General features: G+C 45.0%; 1 protein-coding gene across 2 annotated transcripts in view; it reads left to right on the top strand.

Moving 5' to 3' along the window:
* actr2a (actin related protein 2a) overlaps positions 1–24,978 on the top strand; it is a 47,469-nt gene extending 22,491 nt beyond the window's left edge. For both annotated transcript variants that reach the window (XM_080199980.1, XM_080199981.1), the window contains 6 exons: positions 6,553–6,625; positions 9,898–10,034; positions 16,575–16,724; positions 17,341–17,486; positions 17,793–17,925; positions 23,006–24,978. In XM_080199980.1, the coding sequence (XP_080056106.1) occupies positions 6,553–6,625; positions 9,898–10,034; positions 16,575–16,724; positions 17,341–17,486; positions 17,793–17,925; positions 23,006–23,176 (810 nt within the window). In that variant the 3' untranslated portion in view covers positions 23,177–24,978. The remainder of the gene's footprint in view (positions 1–6,552; positions 6,626–9,897; positions 10,035–16,574; positions 16,725–17,340; positions 17,487–17,792; positions 17,926–23,005) is intronic.
* The last annotated feature ends 271 nt before the right edge of the window (positions 24,979–25,249 follow it).

Genomic DNA, 25,249 nt, shown 5'->3' on the forward strand with positions numbered 1-25,249 from the left:
GTGCTTGAGCAATTTCTTTGCTGTTGCCAAGCCAACTTCCTTCCTTTTAGCATCCCAGCTTGCTGTGCACGATCCTCTGTGATAATGCATTATTCTGTGCAGATGGCAGTCCCTGAGCCTTGCAGGCGTGCCAGATCAGCAGGAACAGGGACTGGCTTGCAGAGCTTTTGACCTGCTTGAGGAACTTCATGTTGTTTGGACGGTTGATAAACCTTCAGCATTGAAGGCAGAACTTAGCAAACTCCCAGGGGTGACGGTGGTAATGTATCAGTCTGATCTGTGATTTGTCCTGTGCAGTTTCCACTTGGCTTTGAGATTAATTCCATGCTAGTTCCAGGTGTGGTAAAGTGGTCTTCCATTCATCGAGCTAGTTAATTCATTTCCTATTTGTGCATTATTTAATGATGCTTGCAAGAGATGCTGTGTCACTTAGGATCAATTGGGCCTTTCAATAAAGGAAAGAAATCGTGTTGCATTTACGAGTAAACAACCTAATGCTGATCGAGGTTTATCAATAGTGACAGTCAAATCATGACGGATCTGGACGGAGTAGAAAGGATAAAACGATTCACACAACGAGAAGGCACAGATTTTAGAATCATTGAGAAAAGCATAATGCCAAAAAGTTTCATGCAATGATTAAGATCTAGAATGTACCGTCTGAGAGTGGCAGAGGCAGATTCCACTGAAGCATTCAAAAGGGAATCGGACTTATCTGAAAATTAATTTACAGTGTTAGAGGGGAGGTGGGAGAATTGCTTGAAGGGAATCTCTCATTTGGAGAATCAGTGCAGACACAGACTGAATGGTAGTCTTTTGGCCCTGTAACAATAGTTTGCTGCAGCCACCACATATATGATCTTACCCGTCGGTATGTTTTTGTACTACACACATGATCTTACCAGCCGTTCATGCCATGATCCCACTGCAGCAAAGTTGGAGAATTTGGTGCCCAGTTAAATCCCCGTCAGTGGCAGTGGGGTGGGAAAATCTTGCCAGCGTGAACAGCGGGAGTATTCCAGCCACAATATTTGGTGTTCAATTACTGTTTTATAGAATCAACGTAAACTTTGAAAGGAATGTTAATTTTAGTCTTATTTGTTGGCCATAGCATAGGATTGCTAATTCTGATTGGATACATTCCTGGCTGTTTCATCATCTGACCTGCCTCCAACAACCTGACCCCTGTTATATATTGAAAGGAGTTGCATATTTGCTTTGAACTGATCTCGTGATTGTTTATATCATTAGGGTGTTTTGTAGAGGTTGTTACTTGCAGTTTGTACTCTACAGAAAACATCTCCTGGAATCAATCAGTTACTTTGAATCCATGTGTGTAAACAACAACTTTGTTAAAACCCCCAACCCTTAAGTCAGGGCATTACGGAAAGAGTGCAGAAAAGATTTACTAGGATGCTACTGGGACTTGATGGCCTGAGTTATAAGGAGATGCTGGATAGGCTGGGACGACTTTCTCTGGAGCGTACAAGGCTGAGGGTGATCTTACAGAGGTCTATAAAATAATGAAGGGCAGAGATCAGCTAGATAGTCAATATCTTTTCCCAAAGATAGAGGAGTCTAAAACTAGAGGGCATAGGTTTATGGTGAGAGGTGAGAGATACGAAAGGGTCTAGATGGGCAATTTTCTCTCCCAGCATATTGTCTGGAACAAGAGGCGAGTACAATTTTGTCTTTTAAAAAGCGTCAGACAGTCCAAGGGTAAGTTGGGTATAGAGGGATATGGGCCAAATGTGGGCAATTGGGATTAGCTTAGTAGTTAAAGGGGCAGCATGGACAAGTTGGGTCAAAGGCCTGCATCCATGCTGTTAACCTCTGACTCTGTGACCTCAAACTGGAGACTAGGGATTTTATTTAATTGCCAAAATGCAGAAAATATATTAGTGGGTCCTCAGTTTGAATGTTCGAAGTCTGGGGAAAATTCATCAATATAAAGTATCAGTGTCAGTAAGAAAAAGCTCTGTGGTTTTAAGAGGGGATTTTTCCTGATCTGAAAAGGGTGAGATACCAGGCAGCATCTGGCAAATTGGAAAAGGAGTGGTTTGGAAAAAAATACATCAGGTCAACAGTCGCCAGGGCTAAAAACGAATACTGGATGACAGAGGGACAAAAGTGAGCAGTCTCTCGTCATTGATCCTTGCAAGAGATGCCGTGTCACTTAGGATCAATTGGGCCTTTGAATAAAAGAAAGAAATAGTGTTCCAATGCAGACTTTTCAGTATTTTGTACAAGTGAATATAATTGCTGATGAAATGCTTGTACTAGCTTTTCTCGGTACAATTGGAAGTAAAACCTGTAATTTGCTGTAGAATGTAGTTCATTCAACAAAACCAGGAACCAAAGCTTAAATGACTTGACAATGATCCTTGAAAAGCATTACTGTCCAAAGCCATTGATCGTCGTGGGACTGTCCAGGTTCCATCAAAGGAATCAAATGGAAGGCAAAACCACTACTTGTTTTTTGGTAACTTTTTAAAAGGCTGGCACAAAATTGAATTTGGTGAGTCATTAAAAGATTCTCCCGAGATTTAATTTGACTTCAGATAACCTCATTTGGGAAAAGATTACTTACTGAACATGCTTTGACTTTAAAGACAGCAGTAGAAATTGCAGTGTCGATGGAACTGGCTACTAAAGAGGCTTCACAATTTTGTGCCAGAATGAAGCATCAACTTTTGAAACCAGCTGATGTGATTTTGAGGACATAGACAGAAGTGATCATGCTGTTCAAAGGTTACATTCTGGTCAATGTAGAGTTGAGTGGACAAGCAGCTACCTGTCCATGTGGTCCATGGTAATTTTCGACTTCTGCGAGATCATGGGTGAAGAAGATAAAGTTTAATTGGAATGCTGTTAACAGATTGGTCGATGCCAAAACACACCCACAGCAACTATACCATGTGAAAATGATGCAGAATTAGCTCCAAGAGAAGTGTCGACTGAAGTTCCAAATCATAATTCCGGGTCAAGGACAGCCAATCCCAGAACGTTGTCTATCCCTCTGTACACATCTTCCTGGTTGACTTCTTATTGACTGTAATGATGCATTATACTGTCGATACAGTACTATTGATGTGATGAATAACAACATTTATTGTCATTGAAATAAAGGGGGAGGGATGTTGCGTATTTGAAAAGGTTCTATGTTTCTTCAAGAGCATGATTTGATATCATGAACGTCTTGGCAGAGGCTGCTGTTTTCCTTCCAGTTTGTACTCTGTGCAGAGGACATCTAGAATAAATCTGTAACTTTCAATTCATGTGGAAACCATGTTCTTGTTAAAACCTGCAACCCCTAATATAGTTGGGACATTACACCCCCATACTACCATCGCTGATCTATCCTTCAGTCTCACTGCCACCTCAGTCATTCAGAAAGTGAAGAAACTCTTCCTTAGTGAATTAGGTTAACCTTACCTGTTAGTGAAACAGTCATTTCCCCCTTCTTCCTTGCAATATTTTTACAACTAACGAATTAAAATGTTCAAAGAAAATTGAGAAAGAAAGCACCTTAAAGGTTCCTCCCAAGTTGTTGCTTGCAGCACTATCCTGGAAATGAACCTCTCATTCCTAGTGACTCTCGGACAATCCTGAAAAGTCAACGACCCTAACCAGGCAATGACCCAATCTGATTACTACTGGGGTAAAATTACCATCTGAACCATCTTGACAATTCAGTTTGCCTGTTCTAAAGAACCTAATCCTGACAAGCGGACAGCAAAGTGAGAGAAATTGGTAGAGGGGAAATGACTCCTGTCTTCCCATGTTGTACTGTGGTATTGGAACATGAGTGTTCCATCTATCTCCTCTGTAGCTTTGCTCAGTAAACAGCTTATGAAGAGAGCAGTGGTGGGTTTTGTTTAGCTTTTCCTTTCATTGTTTGGAAGGATTCCAAACTCTGCACATCATTGCGGGATAGAAAGCACAATCTAAGGTTGAATTGTACTCAAGACTATGGGCTCTTGCAGATACTGTGTGTGGTTAAGCACTATAAAAGTTGAAGCCCCCAATTATTCAGTCAACTAAAATAAACAATCTACCAAATTTTCACCAAATTCCAATGGACTTTATCAGAATTCACAATTTACCTACTGACCTCTGGATTTTAACACGGGGAGTTGTCATCAAGGGTTAAAGAATGATGGATAATTGGACCAGGTGGGTAGACATAATTTAGTCCACATTTGTACATGTAACAGCATTAAGACACTGGCTTTGACTCACTTGTCTGCTTAAGGAAGTGTTGTAGAGAGCCGAAACTGAGGATGAAATTGTTTTAATTAAAAATGGAATGCCATTGTGTGATTAATAACTTCATTTAATTCTGCAAATTAAAAACACCCAAAAATGTGCATAAGAACATAAGAAATAGGAGCAGGAGTAGGCCATCTAGCCCTTTGAGCCTACCCCGCCATTCAATAAGATCATGGCTGATGTGAAGTGGCTCAGTTCCACCTTCCCGCTTTCTCCCCATAACCCTTAATTCCCTTGCCTACCAAAAACCTATCTACCCGTGTCTTAAATATATTTAGTGAGGTAGCCTCCACCACATCAATGGGCAGAGAATTCCAGAGATTCACCACCCCTTGAGTGAAGAAGTTCCTCCTCAACTCTGTTCTAAACTGCGCCCGTGGCCCCCCCCCCTATTCTTGAGGCTGTGCCCTCTAGCCCTGCTGTCCTTTGAGTGGGAAGAATCTCTCTACCTCTACCCTATCCCTTCCCTTCATTATCTTATACATCTCTGTAAGATCCCCCCTCATCCTTCTAAACTCCGAGTACAAACCCAGTCTATTCAGCCTCTCTTCATAGTCCAACCCCCTCATCTCCGGTATCAGCCTAGTGAACCTCCTATATATGTGCGCCGATATATGGAAGAGCGTTCTCGATGGTTAAGTTGTATTCTCAACATGGTGCTCTGCTCCTCATTGTCAGATCAGGCAGGTCATCCTGTGGGGAAAACAGCAATGCTTGCGTTGTTTAAGATTGGACTGGGATGAGCTCCACTCATAGCAAGCCAGACATGAATTCTGGGAGACACTAGTTGGCAGTGGATGTTGAAAACTCATGCCTGCAACGCATGATGACAAAATCCTGTGGTGTATACGAGTCCTGCCTGTCTCTGTGTCTCAACTCCTGGAATAACTCCTCCCCCGTAACATACTTCGTAAAGCAGATCAAATGCGAGTCAGAACGTGTGTGTTAATGCTACAACAAATATGCGTATGGATGAAACTGTCTGCCCAAACAGTGTTACAGGGAGATAAGAACATAAGAAATAGGAGCAGGAGTAGGCCATCTAGCCCTTCGAGCCTGCCCCGCCATTCAATAAGATCATGGCTGATCTGTCGTGGCTCAGTTCCACTTTCCCGCCCTCTCCCCATAACCCTTAATCCCCTCTCTTATCAAGAACCCAGGAGTTTCAGTGTCTCCTAGTATTTATGTTTGGCTTGCTACGAGTGGAACTCATCTCAGTCCAACCTTAAAGAATGTGAGCATTGCTGTTTTCCCCACACAATGACCTGTCTGATGAGATAATGATCTGAGCTCAGCAGGGAAAGTGGACCTCCTTCCTTCAAATGCATCTCCAAGCAGACCCAGAGTGGATTCATAATATGGGCTTATATAAGTTGATGTCCATTTGTCAGTTTCCTTAAAATGTAAGAGGAGAGAAGATAGATGGAAACGAACTTGGGCTGTTTTCCCTTGAGAGACGTCGGCTGAGGGGGGATCTAATAGAGGTTTATAAGATTATGAAGGGGATAGATAGAGTAAATGGTGGTAAGCTTTTTCCGCTATTAAAAATGGATAGAACGAGGGGTCACGGGCTTAGGGTGAGGGGGGCTAGGTATAAGACAAATATTAGAGGGCAGTTTTTCACGCAAAGGGTAGTGGGGGTGTGGAATGCACTGCCGAATAAGGTGGTGGAAGCAGGCACGCTAGGGTTGTTTAAGAGTCACTTAGACAGCCACATGAGCGGGCTACATATAGGGGGATATAGCAGGCCTTACTAAACATTGTAGGCTTGGGATTACGTTTAATAATGAATTTTTTTGTCTCCACAGGCATTTAAGTCCAGCAAGGGGCATGCATGCGGCAGGTTGTAGTGGGCTGCTCTTGGACGTTGCTTCGGGAGTTGCCTATTGCTTCGTCGTTAGTGTGCTTAAACTGGACCATCTCGAGGGCAACATGACAGCTCAGAGACTATCTCTGTTGCTGTGCGGACACATGGATTTGGGCCTGTGTCTGTGGGAGTTTGCACGTTCTCCCCGTGGTTGCGTGGGTTTCCTCCGGGTGCTCCGGTTTCCTCCCACATCCCAAAGATGTGCTTTTAGGCTGATTGATTGGGTACTAAATTGTCCCTATATTGGACCTCCCTGATCCTCGCACATTAGGCGTAGACTAAAATCATGAATAGGTCACTGAGACAGTGGGACGGCGGCGCGGGCTCGTTGGGCCGAAGGGCCTGTTTCCCGTGCTGTGTTGTTCTTTGTTCTTTGTGAGACCAGCTAACTTACAAATTCTTCTTTGTTTCAGGTGATGTTTGAAACGTACCAGTTTAGTGGAGTCTACATTGCTATTCAGGCAGTACTCACGCTGTATGCTCAAGGTATGTATACCTGTTCCCCAGCTGAACTGGGAGCAATGCTGAAGTTAAACCAAGATGAAGTGTAACATGGAGCTTGAGGCTTAATGGACCAAAAATTGTTAGAAAATTACGACGACGTTGATCAGACTAATCTCATCGGTAAAACTTTGCTAGCAGTTCCCTGGTGGAATTTGAGAAAGTTGGGGAGTGCAGTTTCGCGCTCAGCTGTGTTGCTGTCACTGCACTGTCTGATGAATATGATCGGTTGTAATCAGTCTGGATTACCGTAATTTACCCTTTATCCCATTCTAAAGTGGTACAGTAGATGGAAGACATCCTCAAATGAATAAACACACAAAATAAAAATGACAATTTATCTAACCTCAGCCTAAATCTTGATTTGAGTATTTTACAACATAGGCAGGTTAATACCCCACGAAAGTAAATGAATCATCCCATGTAGCTGTGAAAAAGGTTTATAAAGTCAGTGAGTAGCATTTCGGAAGTAGTTACGTGTTTTTCACTCTTTCTTGCTGACTTTCTAGGTCAGCAAATACGATTATCTGTAGATGTGAAAATGAACTTAACCTGCGTTAACAATCTGGGTTCTGGAGTTGAATGCGAACTGGTTACATAAGTTCATAAGATATAGGAGCAGAATTAGGCTACTCAGCCTATTGACTCCACTCTGCCATTCGATCGTGGCTGATATACTCCTCATCCCTGTTTTCCTGCCTTCTCCCCATACCCTTCAACCCACGACCAATGGAAAATCTGTTTAACTCCTTCTGAAATTTACTCTGTCCCAGCATCCACCGCACTTTGGGGTAGCGAATTCCACAGATTCACAACCCTTTGTGATAAATAGTTTCTCCTCAACTTGGTTTTAAATTTGCTACCCCTAATCCTAAGATTATGACTTCTTGCCCTAGAATGTCCCACCAGCGGAAGCTACCACTCCATGCCTACTTTATCCATACCTTTAATCTTGAATATCTCAATTTGAACTCCCCTTGTACTTCTAAATTCCAGAGAGTATACCTCTAAAGTGTTAATTCTCTTCATAAACTTGTTACATCAAACAAAGACTTCAAGGCCTTGGGATATTGAGGAGGTTTTCCAGGATATTATCCCAGATGAGGGAATGTTGGAAAAGTTTTTGCTTTGGTTGGAACAGAGGAGGTTCTGAGATGGATGAGTAGGGGTGTGAAATGCTACTCAAGCTCGGGAATGGAGGCAAAATCCTGAAATATTATTGAAGGGTGAGGTACCCTCATGGTGAATGGGCTTAGTTGGGGCAAATTGATGTCATCACCCATATTAGTATGTTACTTGATGTGTTTCTAACGAAGACTAAATTCCACCTCAGATTTTGACAGCGTTTATATTTAAAAATAACCCATCTTTGTAAACAAATATTGATTTGGGTTGCTTGCCAATGCATGCATAAAGCTAAAAGCAAGGATCTTCACTTGGTTTCATCTAATTTGTGCACAGAATAAAATTGCAATGTCCCGTGTTACACTGCTCCATCGTCATAAACTGGGGTTTGACACTAAAATAATTACTTTAAATTGGGCTAGAGATAACATTAACATGAAAGAGAACTGGGTTAGGTTTATTTAAGATGGGTGCTATGAAGTGGGTCAAACCAGATCTTGATTCTTTTAAAGTCATGTACCGGTGAGGCAGAGTTCTGACGGTTATATCGTCAGTGTTTTTGGGTTAGTAGCTGAAGATTTACAATTTCTCTGGTTGGTGAAATAGCGCCATTTGATAAACGGGAGAGAAATTGCTCCCACCCCAATGTGTCAGGCTGATTTTTACACTTGTCCCTAAAACAAGGCTGATTCCTGGGATGGCAGGTCCCTCATATGAGGAGAGACTAAGTCAGTTAGGATTACATTCACTGGAGTTTAGAAGAATGACAGGGGATCTAATAGATACTTGTAAAATTCTAAAAGGATAGATTTAGAAAGAATGCTTGCAATGGTGAGAGAGTCCAGAACTAGCGGTCATAATTTGAGGTTAAGGGGGTAAACCTTTTAGAACTGAGGTGAGGAGAAATTTGCTCACCCAGATGATGGTGAATGTGTGGAATTCACTATCACAGTAGCTGAGGCCAAAATGTTGTGTGATTTCAAGGAAAAAAATAGATATACCTCTTGGGACTAAAGGGATATGGGGCGAGGGGGGGGAAGAGGGGATCAGGAAATTGAATTTGATGATCAGCCATGAAACGAATGGTTGAGAAGATTCAAAGGGCTGAATGGCCTTTTCTAATTTCTGTTTCTATGTAAAACACCAATTTACAATTCTCTTCATGGTTTTAATATAGACTGTGTTTCCAGCAGCTTTGTGTGGCAGTAGTAAATAACCCACTGAACCATGGTGTGAAAGTTGGAAGTGGATCTAGGCCTGGCTTGGAGGTTTGGGTTTGAGGAGGGGCTAGGGTGGCTCGAGCATTGGCGTAGAGAGAGAAATGCCAAAAGGATGAGGGTCAGTGAGTCCGAAGCTTGGGGACAGACTCGTGTTGGATTTATGGGTGTCTGGGGGCACGGAGCCAGAGTGGCCCCAGGACAGGGCTGCTGTTTTGGTCGCGTAAACTGATCAATTGAAATGGGGATGGAGAGATGCCCACTCGCGGGAGTTCTCTCGAGTTCGGGACGTAATGGTGAGGGCTCGATGTGGGATGTGAATCCGAAGCCAGGGTCATTGTACTGCCAGATCCCCATTGAGAATGTGTGGCAGGGAGTGGAGTTTATATTAATGAAAAGAAACCACAACTCCAGTCTTCAGGTATCCAGGTTCCAGACATTTTGACTTGTTTCCAGTGTGTCAGACACAGTCCCTGACCGCAGAGATACCTGGGGTGACCGTAATGGTACCGTGCTGGGAGTTTAGCTACTGCCAAGGTTGTTTGCACCCTTGTCACATCTGATTGTGTACAGCATCACCCAACTCTGAGATAGTCAAAAAATACTGAATAAAAGCAAATTCCTGCAGATGTTGGAATCTGAAACCAAAAGAGAAAATACTGGAAAATCTCAGCAGGTCTGGCAGCATCTGTAAGGAGAGAAGAGTCAAGATCCAAAGCTTTAACAATGGGTCATCTGGACTTTTCTCCCCTTAGATGCTGCCAGACCTGCTGAGATTTACCAGCATTTTTTCTTGGTGAGAGTTTGAGAGATCTCCCTGTGCATTGTACTTCCAGTAACAATGCTTTACCTCTATTCACAGGTCTCGTGTTGCGAGTTGTTCTGGCCTGATGAACATTGTCCTTCCTATTTCAGGTTTACTGACTGGTGTGGTTGTGGACTCGGGTGATGGCGTGACACACATCTGCCCTGTATATGAAGGGTTCTCACTGCCACACCTCACAAGGAGACTCGATATTGCCGGCAGGGACATCACCCGATACCTCATTAAGGTGACAAGGAGACTTTGATCGTATTACTCAGCGGCAGTGTGAAATTGTTGCACAGTCTCTCACTGCCTTTCTACGCTCACCGCTGCTCAATTATTCCACTTCTAAACTTGCTGACGTTCTGCTGGGGAGACCGGATATCGGTTCCTCCCGTTAATTACAGAAGAATGCAAAACCGGTGTGTCTGCAGTTTAGAAAGAGTTTTCAGTTGCGGGTTTTAGGGTCTTGTTGGTCAGTGCCAATGAGAAGTCGTCCTAACCTGTAATGGTTGAAGGGTTGTTGAAAGATTAAAAAAAAATTGAATTGGGCAGTTAGATTTGATGAACCTCAGAGATGCTTGTACATTGCTCCAGACTCTGCAGACTGGGACCGCAGAAGATTGCCTCAGTGCAGAATGGCTGCCAGTAATCATAGAATGCGACAATGCAGGAGGAGGCCATTTGGCCCATCAAGTTTGCACTGACCATAATCTCTCCCAGGCCCTTTCCCCATAATCCCTTAGCTAATACTCTAGCTAGTCCCCTGGTACTAAGGGGCAATTTAGCACAGCCAATCCACCTAATGAGCATATCTTTGGACCGTGGAAGGAAACCAGAGCACCCAGAGGAAACTCTCTCAGACACGGGGAGAATGTGCAAACTCCACACCAATGGTGACCCAAGCCGGGAATCGAACCCAGGTCTCTGGCGCTGTGAGGCAGCAGTGTTGACCACTGTACCACCCCAAGTTCACCAAGACTGGAGCTGGAAGGCAGTTTGTTCTGGACTGAGTCTTTGAGAAATTCAGTCCTAGTAATTCCTGGCAGTGGCCAGTATGATTAGCTGTAGAAACACTGGGAAACATAGAAGATAGGAGAAGGCCATTTGGCCCTTCAAGCCTGCTCTGCCATTCATCATGACCATGGCTGATCATCCAACTCAATAGCCTAATGCTGCTATTTCTCCACAGTCTTTGATCCCATTCACCCCCAGTGCTATATCCAGCCGCCTCTTGAACACATTCAATGTTTTGGTATCAACTACTTCATGTGGTAATGAATTCCACAGTCTCACTACTCTTTGGGTGAAGAAATGTCTCCTCACCTCCGTCCTAAATGGTCTACCCTGAATCCTCACACTGTCACCCCGGGTTCTGGACTCATCCTCCCTGCATCTACCCTGTCCAGTCCTGTTAGAATTTTATAAATCTGAGATTCCCCTCTCGTTCGTCTGAACTCTAGTGAAAACAATCCTAACGTAGTCAATCTCTCCTCACATCAGTCCCGCCATCCCTGGAATCAGCCTGGTAAACCTTCATTGCTTTCCCTCAAGAGCAAGAACATCCTTCCTCAGAAAAGGAGACCAAAACTGCACAGGTTATTCTAGGTGCCATGCAGTTCCACTGAGGCAAATTTTATGCAACATAAAAATGCTAAACTTGAATAACCATTACACCAGCTCTGTAACAACCCGGCAAGATGCTGCCTCATTGTTGGAAATCACCAAGTAGAAGGGAATCTGTTTGAAGGGTTAGTTTCACCTGCCTTTTGAAATCACTTTGGAAACAAACTGTACCTGAGTTCAGTTACAGTGATATCACTATTTTAATTAGATTATGGAGAGCTTCCAACACAGGAACATAACTATTGGACCAGCCACTGCAAGCTGCACTGTTTCACATCAGCCTTTTCTAAAAGCTTCACTCTAATCCTCGTTTATCTACTGACCTTTAAAAAGTATCCCACCCTGTTCCGCTCCCTACTCCCTGCAGAATTAGTTCTACATTCTCCGATGAGAAGTTTCTTCTGCTGCAGGTTTCCTAGGTGACGATGTTCTTCCTTCCTCCTCCGCCCGCCCGCGCCCCCCCCCCCCCCCCCCCCCCCCCCCACACACACACACACACACACACACACACACACACACACAAATGGAGGTGATGTTTTTCCTTGATCCGGGCCTTTCATTGATGCAGAGTCTGGGCAGGTTATCTGTAATAAAGTGCTTGAAAAAGTCTAGTCTGGCAGCACCTGGGGAGAGAGAAATAGTTAACGTTCTGAGTCTGATGTGGCCCCTTCTCGGAACTGGTCTCGAGAAAACAGTGTAAATGTCAGGCTGACCAGCCTGTACAGTGTGAGCAAAGTTAATATTTAAAGAAGTGGTGATGGTTCCATGAGCTGTGAGCACTGTGCAGCAGTAATGGATTGCAGTACGGCTTTGTGTGTGTGCTCTGTGCTGGGCCCACAGGCAGTGCTTACATTGGAACTCCTCGTGCCAGTTAGTGCAGCATACACTGACTGAGGCCAGCCAATACCTGTGACCAGGAGCTGATGCGTTCAATGCATACTCCTCTAGATTAGTCCCAGGGCTCCCTTGGCAAGCTGCATCACCTGTTGTACCAGAAAGGGTTAGCCCTGTTTGCCCTGATCTTTATGTTGGGCAGCTGTGGGTCAACACCACATATAATCGGCACTTTATCTTGGTGCTTTCCATTGCCTTCCACCAGCAATCAACAGTGAGGTAAATACAGGCCATCAGTGAACATGGCTGAAAGCTTGAGACAGAGCAGTGGCCTTTGAGGAGGGGGTGGGAAATTTGGTTCATATAGAGAGGCGTCATTCTAATTGCGGGATTTTGCAATGGTGGCTGGCAGGGCCTGCACCCCTGCCCCATATGCAGAAATCTGGGAAAGAATCTCTGGACTGTTCTTACACTGTATAATAAATATCAGGCTTAGGTGGAGGAGAAATAAGGACTCAAAATGCTGGAATTATTCAGCAGCTTGGACAGTGCCTGTTCTGTGGGGTGGGGCTTTTGGTTCTAGTGGCTTTCTCAATGCCCTTTTACCTGTGGCATGGTGGCCCAGTGCTTATCACTGCTGCCTCACAGTGCCAGGGACCCAGGTTCAATTCCTGGCTTGGATCACTGTCTGTGTGAAGTTTGTACCTTCTCCCCTTTTCTACATGGGTTTCCTCCCACTGTCGGAAAGATGTGCTGGTTACGGTGCATTGGCTGTGCTAAATTCTCCTTCAGTGTAACCTGAACAGGCACCAGAGTGTGGCGACTCGGAGTTTCGCAGTAACTTCACTGCAGTGTTAATGTCAGCCTACTTATGACACACAAACTTTTAAACCCTGGTGATTTGTAATTGTTTAAGCTCTTGCTGCCCTTCATCCCCTGATAGAATTAATTCTGGGATATTGTTTGTCTTCTACAGTGAACACACACTCAGTGTACGTTTAGTACTTCTGTCACTTTGTTTTTTCTCAATTCCCCGTTATGTTTAGAGGAACAATCCTCACTTAAATTCTTTTTCTTGTGGAGAGATGTCTCGGTATGTCAGTGCAGGAGGCCATTGTTACTAGTTGTTTTCATATTTCTAGCTAGCTTGCTCTGATTTCTCCCTCCTGATCTGTTTTCTGTTCTGGACTATTTCCCACCCCTCTCCTTGTTGCCTCTTACCCCCAGACAGGATGGGGATTTCCATGTCCCGGAGGTTAGTTTGTCTGGGCCTGTTTTACAGGAGTCCAAGAGGTGGAAGACGTTGGCCCACTCTTGCCTTGTTGACCCCATGCTAGCTCTTAGGAGTCCAGTCATATCGTTTTCCTCAACACACTTTGTTTTGGCTTTTAATTTTGTGTAATGGTTCTGAACTTTATCAGAATGCACCTTCTGTTGTAGTTCATAATTCCACCACCAGGTGGTGCTGCAGTGCCATCTGGTGACAATAATTGGAACTGCAGGAGTGACTTGTTTTAAAAAAGGCAGAATCCTGCAGATGCTGGAATCTGAAACACACAATGCTGGAAGATCTCAGCAGGCCTGACAGCCTCTGGAGAGAGAACAGCCAACGTTCCGATTCTGGCTGACCGTGTGTCAGAATGTCTTGTGGTGTTCTGATGGAATTACAGAGTAGTAACTCAAACAAGGCAGGCAAAAGATAATATGATGGGGTTACTGAATTGAATCATCACAGTGCCAATCCATCTCTTGTCTTTTTGCGGCCAGTTAGGAGTGTGAATAATGCTGAGGACTGAGCAGTTTGATTAATTGACCTTAAATAGAAACATGAGTAGGCCATTCAGACATGGGTGGTGCAATGGCACAGTGGTTAGCACTGCTGCCTCTCAGTATCAGGGACCTGGGTTTGATTCCCATCTTCTGTGTGGGGTCTGCAGGTTCTCTCTGTTTGCGTGGGTTTCCTCCGTGTGCTCTAGTTTCCTCCCACATCCCAAAGATGTACAGCTTGGGTGGTTTGGCCATGCTACGTTGACCCTTAGTGTCATGGGGACAAGCTAGGGTTAATATGTGAGGTTATGGGAAATTGGGACTGGGTGGGATTGTGATCCATGCAGGCTCGATGGGCTGAATGGTCTCCTGCACAGTAGGGATTTGATCAGTGGCCTCACTCCATATGCCTGTCTTTGGCCCATTCCTTTGCTGATCAAAAATGTATCTATCTCAGATTTAAAGATGGCAACTGATCTCGCATCAACTGTGGAAGAGAATTCCAAACCTCTCCTGTGTGTCGAAGTTGTTTTGTAACACATTCTGAACCGTCTGACCCTTTTTTTAGACGCTGCCCCCTAGTTTCAGAATCTCCAAGCAGTGGAAATAGTTTGTTTTTATTGACTGTCTTTTCCCTTAGTTTATTCATGTTAGTCGCAAGTTGTCTTAACTTAACACTGCAATGAAGTTATTGTGAAGATCCCCTAGTCGCCACACTCCAGCGCCTGCTGGGGTACACTGAGGGAGAATTTAGCATGGCCAGCGCACTTAACCACGTCTTTCGGACTGTGGGAGGAAACCCCTGCAGTCACGGGGAGAATGTGCAAACTCAACACAGACAGTGACCAGAGCCAGGAATCTTTAGTTTTAGTGTCTTGAAGACATAATTAAATCACTCCTTAACCTTCCAAATGCATTGTGTGGATCGAAGTAAAATAGCCTGTCAGCGTATTGTTCTGGCGGCTCATTGACACGATAATGTTTGCTGATCAAAATGTTTGATTTTAATTGTTGATGGGCCATTTGCTCTCTCCATAAATCAATTCCTTCCTTTTATAAAACCATATTTCCTTAAACACAGATTATTGTTGAGTTACTATGCCAGTGGTTTAAAGTTCTCAATGAATAAACAGCTTCAAACGACGCTTCAGTTACACTATTGAAGTGTCTGTGTGTTTAAACAATGGCAGGCAGCTTTTAATGATGGGAAGTTGTGTACAGTGTAACTCCCGAGAGTGACACGGGGCCCAGTTCAGCACTCTGCTCTCTCGCAGCCTCTTCTCATTTGCAATGCAGGAGAATGCAGTCTGTTATATCAGCAACAGCATCAGTGCAATGAAATTTACAGTGTGACTCATCAATCTCAGCACTGCTACAAAACCCAGGGCCCAACATCCCATCTGACAGTACAGTGAAGGGAGGGGGAGATCAGCCAGACAGCTGAGGTGTATTCAGTGTTCCAGGAAAAATGGATTTCTCGATCTGTTGAAGCTGAAAGGATGCAGTGTCAGAAATCTTTAGAGACTTGAAGATATTAAAATGGGACTCTTGTCAAAAGTATTCCTGCTGACTGTTAGTCTTCTCTAGTTACCTGAATAGCCGCCACACTCAAATCTAATTTCAAAGCCCACATCGTGACTGGAGCTTGGAACCCAGGCTGAGGGTCTCGGAGTTCTCGTGACATTTTTCACACTTTCTTGGCGATGTGGGGTTTGTTTCTTCCCGTGGAGAGAGGATCGGGATGTATTCTCCTGGTATCCTGGCCAGACTGGTCACCAACAGAAATACAATCCCTCCCCCTCCCTGCTGGGGGATCGAGCCATGCGCAAAGCAATTGCTGCACTGTTCAGTATTTCAAAACCAATCAGTTGTTTTGATGGTTCGGCCGTGATGTGAATTCCTTGCTGGGAATCGCTGAACTGCCTCAGTGCCAGGGACCCGGGTTCAATTCCTGTCTTGGGTCTCTGTGTGGGGTCTGCACATTCTCCCCGTGTCTGTGTGGGTTTCCTCCCAAGTCCAATCATGTGTGGGTTAGGTGGATTGGCCGTAGCACGAGGGGGATTAGCAGGGTAAATGAGGAGCGTGTGAATAGGGCCTGGGTGGGATTGTGGTTGGTACAGACTTGATGGGTCAAATTGCCTCCTACTATAGGATTCTGTGGATTCTATTAATGTTATTGAATCAGTCAGTTATAGAAAAGGCCCTTCAGCCCATCAGAGGGTTAGGCTGATGCTCAAAGTTGGGAAGATTTGAGTTATTCTTACCCAGGTTGTGGTGATATTGACGGCTCACAGTGAATCACCAAAATGTCCAAACTTAGAAACTTAGTGGAACCAAGTTTCAAAACTGTTTTCTCATCTTCCCCATTGTCAGGTTTTGTGTGTTTTAGCATTGTCGAGATTCCAACAGTCTATATGTCATTTGCTGAGAATGTCTTTTGTGGATGTTTCAGTTTGGACATGAATGTTGGTCTGATTCGGACTGCCTGGTTTGAAAGTGGAGTGTGTATCTCATTATGCACGGATTGTTTGCCGGTATTGAACCATCTATATCTCGACAGCTGCTGCTCCTGCGTGGTTACGCCTTCAACCACTCGGCTGATTTTGAGACGGTTCGCATGATGAAGGAGAAGTTGTGCTATGTGGGATACAACATTGAACAGGAGCAGAAACTGGCACTGGAAACGACCGTCTTGGTGGAATCGTACACGGTGTGTATTGCTGGAGTCTCCAGTTAGATCCAGAATCCGAAATCACTCCGTTCTCCAAGTGTGAACGTGTTCTAGATTTATTCAGTCGTCAGCAAGAAGTAGAGAGTCACTGTTCGTGCTGGATGCATGTACTCCCTCCCCAGATAATTTCTGTGTCTATCTGCTATCCTCCCCTTTGCAATGCCCCCCCCCCCCCCTCGCAAAAAAACACCTTCCTCTAGCTATTCAAATTCTCTAACCTCTCTATAACCCTCCTTTCTCTTTCTCTCTCTACAAACTTCTCTCTCTTCCTCTGTGTACAACCCCCCCTCTTTTTCTCTCTGTCCAACCCCTCCAAACCCCCAACCACCACCCCTGACTCTCCAACCCCTCTCTCTCTCACTCTCACTCATGTCCACCGGGACCTCCTCTCCAATCTGTTGCAAGTATCTGAGCTGTGTGAAACTCCATGGAACCAGTCAGTGCTGAAAGCATACCTCTGCGTCTGAATCCCTTTTCGATGGGCCAGTTTTCTTTTGATCAGGGTCCGTATTTGGGGAACAGTTAGGTTGTATTTCAATATTTGTGCGTGCGTCTCATCGTTGTTTTTGAGTTGCTGAACTCTGTGTATTTGCAGCTTCCAGATGGCCGTGTTATAAAAGTTGGCGGAGAGCGGTTTGAGGCAGCAGAGGCCTTGTTCCAGCCTCATCTCATCAACGTTGAGGGTGTCGGTGTTGCAGAATTACTTTTCAATACAATCCAGGCAGCTGACATTGACACCAGGTATGTGTGTGGAGGTGGGGGGGGAGGAATGGAGATCGGGTTTGTTATCAGGTGTGTGTGTGTGTGTGTGTGGGGAAAAGAGAGTGGGTTTGTTATCGGGTGGGTGGGAGGCAATGGAGAGCAGGTTTGATCCCGTGCCACTTTATGGATTCCCTAAGCCATGACTTCAGTCTCGATGTGTTTTTGGAGATGTGTTTTGTGACAAGCTGTTTGCCCTTTAGTTTCTCAATGAGTTTGAGTTTGTACTTTAGGCAGTGAGTATTTTTCCACATTCCCCGTGTGATTGCTGTCTCTGCTCTCTCTCAGGTCAGAGTTCTACAAGCACATTGTCCTGTCTGGTGGCTCCACCATGTACCCTGGCTTACCATCTCGCCTGGAACGGGAACTCAAACAGCTTTACCTTGAGCGTGTGCTGAAAGGAGACGTTGAGAAACTTTCTGTAAGTCCAGCTTTGCAATTACAAATTTTCTACACATTTGTCCACTCACGTCCCGGGTAAGAGCCTGGTGTTAGTGAAGTGACACAGTTCAATTTATTTCAATCCAATATCTGGAGAAACTTGACCTAATGTTGCAGCAATGTGTTCCCTCTGCCCTCCCCTCGGCGCCCCTCCTCCCTCCCTTCCCTCGGCTCCACTACCCCCTCCCTCCCGTACCTCAGCGCCCCTCCTCCTCCCTCCCCTCAGCTCCACTACCCCCTCCCTCCCCCACCTCAGCCCCATCAAGGCCTCCTCCCTCCCCTCTGCTCGGGGGCCACTCTTTCTCCCCTTTCTCATCCTGTTCCTGCACCGTTATCTCTGGTTCCCCCTCCTGTTCCTCCGTCCAGTTGCTGTCCTTGGTGACGTTATCCAGAATCGCTGTTGATTTTCTCACGTGGGCAGACAGTGTCCGACAGTAGCTCGCCCACTTCCTCTTGATTCCTCCGCTGTTGCTAAATAATCAGACTGTTGATTTGATGCCCAGTTTTGTGTAAGTACAGGGAAAGCCAGAGTCAGTGTTGTCAATCCCAGCCACAAACTCTGTCCCCCTTTTTGAAGCTCTGAGACTGAACCAGACTGACTGTAGTGTGGTACTTGAACCTGAGGTGAGTTTCTGACCCCACACCTGAGCCCTCAACAAGGGCTTTTCACCTCTAGCATCATCTGACTCTACCCTGCATCAGCCTGTGATGTGACCCCCACACACATGCATTTTATTACCTCTGGATTTAATCATTCCCTTGCCCTAGAATCCCTACAGTGTAGAGGGAGGCCAGTTGGCCCATTGAGCCTATACCAACTCTTAGTTGTAACCCCATGTATTTACTCTGTTAATCCCCTTGACCTGCTCATCTTGGGACACTAAGGAACAATTTAACATGGCCAACCCACCTAACTTACACATCTTTGAACTCCTGTTTTTTTATCCTCAATAAACTTGAACCTATCTAAAGCTACCTGTATCCTAACTTGCAACAGGTTCCCATTCATCTTTTACCCCTGAGCTCACTGACTGTCACTCACTCCCAGCCCAGTGACAGCTCCAAGTTTTATTTATCCAGTCTCCCAGTGCCTCGATCTCTGAACCTCCTTCACATCTCTGTTTTGGCCTTTGCTTTCCATCACTCTACCATCGGTAGCTGTGCCTTTGCTGCCTGGGGCCTCAAGCTTCTCTTCCTCAAACCTTGCTCCCTCTTCAAGGTATTGTCGGAAACCCGAGGTTCCTGGGCAATTTCCCCCATATCAGATTCTGTCCCAGAGCTTTCAAAGAACAAAGAAAATTACAGCACAGGAACGGACCCTTCAGCCCTCCAAGCCTGCACCGACCATGCTACCCGACTTAACGAAAACCTCCCATCCTTCCCGGGACCATATCCTTTCCTGTGAACTACCTTGGGGGCGTGAAAGATGCTATATAAATGCAGGTGGTGGTTGTAGTAGTAATGCACCCCCCTCCTCGCAGGGTGGCAGAGACTGAACCTATACACCCATCTTGAGTTCTCGCTTTAATATCTGCAGCCACCTGACTCTGTCTCGAAGCAGTCTCTTCTCAAACCCCGCCCCTCTGTCCCTGCCTTTGTTTATTCCCTTTAATCTCCTCTCACTCATGCTTGGTGCCTAATGCTGCTGGTTATAAATTGCCTGTGATGTTTGTAACATAGTATGGCTGTATTCAGTTGCTCACCATGTAGGGAAACTTGTGGATTAATTCCTGTAGCAGCATTGCCTCCGCCAGTTCAGGCAGTCCCGTACAAATCACTCTGATAGCTGAGTCTCCTCTGTCCTGCACGGGGCACGATGGGGCAGCAACTTTATTACTGACCACCTCACTCCAGTTCAAATCTGAGCTCGAGTTCAGTTCCCTTTTAAACAAATTCTGTTTATTAAAATCTGGTTGTAGTAAACACAACCATGTGTTTATTGGTTTGTTGCAAAAACACTAAACACGTTGGCACAGTGGGTTGGCACTGCTGCTCAGCACCAGGGACCTGGGTTCAATTCTGGTCTCGGGTCACTGTCTGTGTGCAGTTTGCACATTCTCCCCGTGTCTGCAAGGGCTTTTCCTCCGGGTGCCCCAATTTCTTTCCACACTCCAAAGATGTGCAGGTTAGGTGGATTGGCCACGATAATTTGCCTCTTCATGTCGGGGGACCAGGAGGGTAAATGTAAGGGGTTACGGGGATTGGGTCTGGGTGGGACTGTTAGTGCAGGCTCAATGGGCTGAGTGGCTGCCTCCTGCACTTTTGGGAGCCTTTGAATCCCTGCTGTTGTAGAGGAGGATATTGGCCATCATTCCCTGGCCTGGGTGCTTCTGAGACTCCAGTCCCACGGTCATCATTTCCCTCTGAAGTGACCAAGCAGCCTGCTTACTCCAGGGCAGCGTGGCATAGCTGATAAATGCCCATCTTAAGAGCAGCTCCAAAAATGAATGAAAATTAAAATAGTCCCTTCCTGTGGCTGGCTCTCTTTACTCCTGGCATGTGGATCTCATTTAAAAGACACACCATACAGCTACCCTCCCCCCACCCTGTGTATCACTGCATAGGGTCTGCCTGGGACTGTGAAAGCTGTGGGTTTAGTCTCAGGTTTAATCTCCACTTGGATACAATGCTAAAGCGCTGAATTGTCGGATGTTCTGATCGCCATTAAGCTAAGGCAGGTGCATGGTGAAGATTAGAGAGAGCTGGTGGCAGTGAGGGTGAGAGAGACAAGTAAAGAGGGAGAGAGTTCCTCGATCAACACCAGAACGGGGAAAATCTTTTGAATAACCTCCTAAATAGGTTTTTAAAATCAACTTCCTTTACTCATTGCCTTCTCTAGTTGTATTTTGATACAGTTCCATGGGCTGTGGTTAACACTTGGCCAAAGTGAACACTCGATAGGTGACCTATGAAGGGGAGTGTTTGAGAGCTGACCCTGATTTCCCCCTACTCCCCTATCCCCTCCCTGTCATAGAGGTTACTGAGAGTTGGGAGCCTGGCTGATTCAGTGCTGTGTTTCTCCTGAGTGACGTGGTTCAGAGATTGAAGGCTTCCTCAGCTGTTGGGAGTTGTGCAGAAGCTGCTTTCTGAGATACCTATGCTGTTATGTAAAGCTGAGATGTGACTCGATGCCCATTAGAATGTTCCGGTGGAGCATAATCTGCTTTAAAATGATGCGACTGACAAAGCTCTGAGTTAAATGTGGGTGTACAGTCCTGCAGCTCACAAAATAGTTGCCACAAATCTTGCTGAAGGGGGAAGTAGACATTGGAATCTGTTAGCCAGTTGTATTGGAAGAGATGATTGAAGCAACCGAACAGGGTTTTGTTTTTATATTGGTCTGGAGGGAGAAATTAAAGGATTTGGAGGGAGTTGAGAACAGGTTTACCAGGATGTTGCCTGGTGTTAGCAATGAGGAGAGATTGAATAAACTGGGATTGTTCTCCCTGGAAAGACGGAGGCTAAAGGGCGACCTGATAGAAGTTTATGAAATTCAGGTGTAGATAGGCTGAACAGTTCGACGCTTTTTTTAGGGCAAAAATGACAATTACAAGGGGGCACAAGTTCAAGGTAAGGGGGTAAAGGTTCAGTGGAGATGGAACAAAGAACAGTACAGCACAGGAAACAGGCCCTTTGTCCCTCCAAGCCTCTGCTGCTCATTGGCCTAACTAGACATGCAGAGAAGGTTTTTTAAAAATGAAAAAGTTTCAAAAATTGGCAAATCACGTTGACATTTTGTAGAACCTTAGGGAGCCGCACTTGGAATATAGTGTTTTAATCACCACACTACCAGAAGGATGTGGAGGCTTTGGAGAGGGTGCAGAAAAGATTTACCAGGATGTTGCCTGGTATGGAGGGCATTATCTATGAGGAGAGGTTGGATAAACTTGGTTTGTTCTCACTGGAACGATGAAGATTGAGGGGCGACCTGATAGAAGTCTGCAAGATTGAGAGGCATAGACAGTGGATAGTCAGAAGCTTTCTCCCAGGGTGGAAGAGTCTGTTAGTTGGGGGTACAGGTTTAAGGTGCAAGGGGCAAGATTTAAGAGATGTACGAGGCAGATTTTTTTGAGTGGTGGGTGCCTGGAACTTGTTGCCGGTAGTGGAAGCGGATACAGTAGGGTGTTTTAGAACATAAGAACATAAGAAATAGGAGCAGGAGTAGGCCATCTAGCCCTTCGAGCCTGCCCCGCCATTCAATAAGATCATGGCTGATCTGTTGTGGCTCAGTTCCACTTTCCCGCCCTCTCCCCATAACCCTTAATCCCCTCTCTTATCAAGAACCCATCAACCCGCTTCTTAAAAATATTTAGCGAGGCAGCCTCCACCACTTCAACGGGCAGAGAATTCCAGAGATTCACCACCCTTTGAGTGAAGAAGTTCCTCCTCAACTCCGTTCTAAACCGCCCCCCCTTTATCTTGAGGCTGTGCCCCCTAGTCCTACTGTCTTTTTTGAGCGGGAAGAGTCTCTCCACCTCTATCCTATCCATCCCATTCATCATCTTATACGTCTCAATGAGATCTCCCCTCATTCTTCTAAACTCTAACGAGTACAAGCCTAGTTTATTCAGCCTCTCCTCATAGCTCAATCCCCTCAACTCCGGTATCAGCCTAGTAAACCTCCTCTGCACTCCCTCCAGGGCCAAAGGGGTGCCTTGACAAGTACATGAATGAGATAGGAATAGAGGGATACAGTTCATGGAAGGGGACGGGATTTTAGTTCAGTTGGTGCAGGCTTGGAGGGCCAAAGGGTCCATTCCTGTGCTGTAATTTTTTGTTCTTTTTAGAGTGGTAAGGGCCTGGAATGCACCACCAAGTGAGGTTTTTGAGGCAGATATGTTCGTCACATTTAAGATGTACCTTGATAGGCATATGAATAAATTGGGAATAGAGGGAAACAGGTGATTGATCTAGGTGGGACAACATGATTGGCACAGGGTTGGAGGGCTGAAGGGCCTGTTCCTGTGCTGTACTGTTCTTTGTTTAAACCTTGTTTATAAAATTCACTTTACGATGTGGTTGTTTCTGACATTTGGTTATTTTTTGTTCCCCATGTATAGAAATTCAAGATTCGCATCGAAGACCCACCTCGGCGCAAGCACATGGTGTTTTTGGGAGGTGCTGTCCTGGCCGACATCATGAAAGACAAGGATAGCTTCTGGCTGACCCGGCAGGAGTATCAGGAGAAGGGAGTGCGCGTGCTGGAGAAACTGGGAGTGACTGTTCGATAGACTAACACACTCGTTCCAATGGTTCTTGCTGCTTTTTTTTTCCTTGCTCATCTTTAAATCATTTTGACTGTCTGACGTGACTAGGCTTCTGCCCTCTTGACTCCTGGGATCAGCTTTTGCTCACTGGTATGCTGACTTTCCTGGGAGAGCTCGGTTTAATGTCTGTCAACCATCCTACATTTCAAAGCAATGTACCATTTCCTTACAAACAGATAGAAAAGGGGCAAAGTGGGGGGCGGGTTGGGGGAAGAACCTGTCTGCCACACCCGACGGGCACTTGGCAAACTCCTCTTGGCTTTATTCGCATCAGTTGCATTGGATTGCCTCCTAACCGTGTCTGTAGAATGCCAGGTGGCTTGATGCTTTGGCTAAGAGGAACGACTGCATCCAATTAAAGAAAGCAGCTTTCATGGCCACTAGATTGCGGTGGTTAGCACTATTGATTTAATGATTTTTTTAACATAGATTCACCTTAAGGAAGTGGGGCTAGAGAATGATGTTAGTGTTGACGTTTTTTTTTTAAAACAAGCCTTCATTGTAGTGTCCAGGGGTGGGTTGTGGTAGTGGATGATTCGGTGAGATTTTTTTTCTGTTGTTTGAGACGGGGGGTGGGGGGCTGGGGGGCTGGTGTTTAAAAGGACAGCTAGCCTGATTTAACTATGTATGTTGCTTCCTTTTTGAAATAGCGATATGCAGTGATCCACATTTCTGATCCTCACTCTGAAGAGAGGAAATGTGACAATGGGCGTACCAAACACTCTTCATTTGGCACGAGGCTACAGCATAAGAAAAAAAAACTTGTGAAACCAAAAGGGACTGGGTTCCTTTTGTGTTAGGTTTTAAAGTTTGTAGCTGTGTTAACTAAAATTAAACCTATATTATATAAATATATATAAAATATCAAAAACTAGAAATGTTAGAGCTGATATTTAAGTTGATCGGCGCTCAGTTGTGTCTGAAGCGCTTTACGTTGGAACTCATCAAATATTTTTTAAAAATATTTTAAACGTTGCCGCCTATACGGTTACCCAGTGCCAGAAGAGTTATTATAACTGGATCTCTCTCTTCATAAACTGCATCAAACAAAATAAAGCAGAGTGATTTGTAGATAATTGTGCATACATTGTTTAGATTGGTGTCATTGTGTCAGATGAGAAGGGGCACATGATGTTTCAGACAGTCATAGAATTGGGGATCTGGGTGCAGGTGGAGGCCACTCAGCCCATCATGCTTCTGCTGGTACTAATCTGCTGATCTGAACTATCCACTGCACTTTACCTGTTAACTTTTTAATATTTGTTTCCTTCCTTCCTAGTCGCTTATCCAACCTGCCTCTTAAAAATGCAATCAACTTGGCTTCAGTAGTTACCTGTAAAATGCATTCCATCTTCTATTGACCTTATTGTGTGTGTGTGTGTTGGGGGGTGGGGGGAGAGGCCCTTTATACTAAATTTCTATAGAGCTGAACAGAGTAAATGTCAGTGCCAAAACTTCTCAATCTGTTATCTGCCAAATTTCCCGTGTAAAAGTTGCAGCCTCAGATCCATATCAGAAATGTTGAAAAGCTTGGTGTGCCTGTCTGTAACATACAATATAATATGTGAGAGGGTGTGATTTTTTTTAAACAAGCTCTTTGGAAGTCTGTAAGAAAATGCGAAGCCTTTCAGATTTCCCTTTAACTTGTTTTAAAGAGATGTTACCTGACCTGGCAGTACTACATGGCTGAATTAGCAAGGATCATACCTGCATTACATTCTTGGATCTTTAATAAAGTTTAATTATGGGTTACCCTCATTATCCTCCTCGCTTGAACCAGCGTTGTGTTTAAGAATGAGTAAACTGGTGAGAGTATTGTGTGAACTTCGGTTTTTAATGGTTGCTCTGTTTCTTAAAAATGTATTGTGCAACTTTCAGAACGAAAAGTTGAGCAAACAACTTGTGTAAACGGTTGCTATTAAAATAGTGCAAAGTTGGCCACCCAAAAAAAACTAATCAGATATCTTTTGTACATGAGGTTGCTTAAGAGGGCCTGAGTAATTCCACATCTAAGATCAGGGCCATGCTCACTTCTGG

This window comes from Carcharhinus amblyrhynchos, chromosome 12, assembly GCF_965287045.1.
Source record: "Carcharhinus amblyrhynchos chromosome 12, sCarAmb.v2.hapA, whole genome shotgun sequence".
NCBI classification, from domain to species: Eukaryota; Metazoa; Chordata; class Chondrichthyes; order Carcharhiniformes; family Carcharhinidae; genus Carcharhinus; species Carcharhinus amblyrhynchos.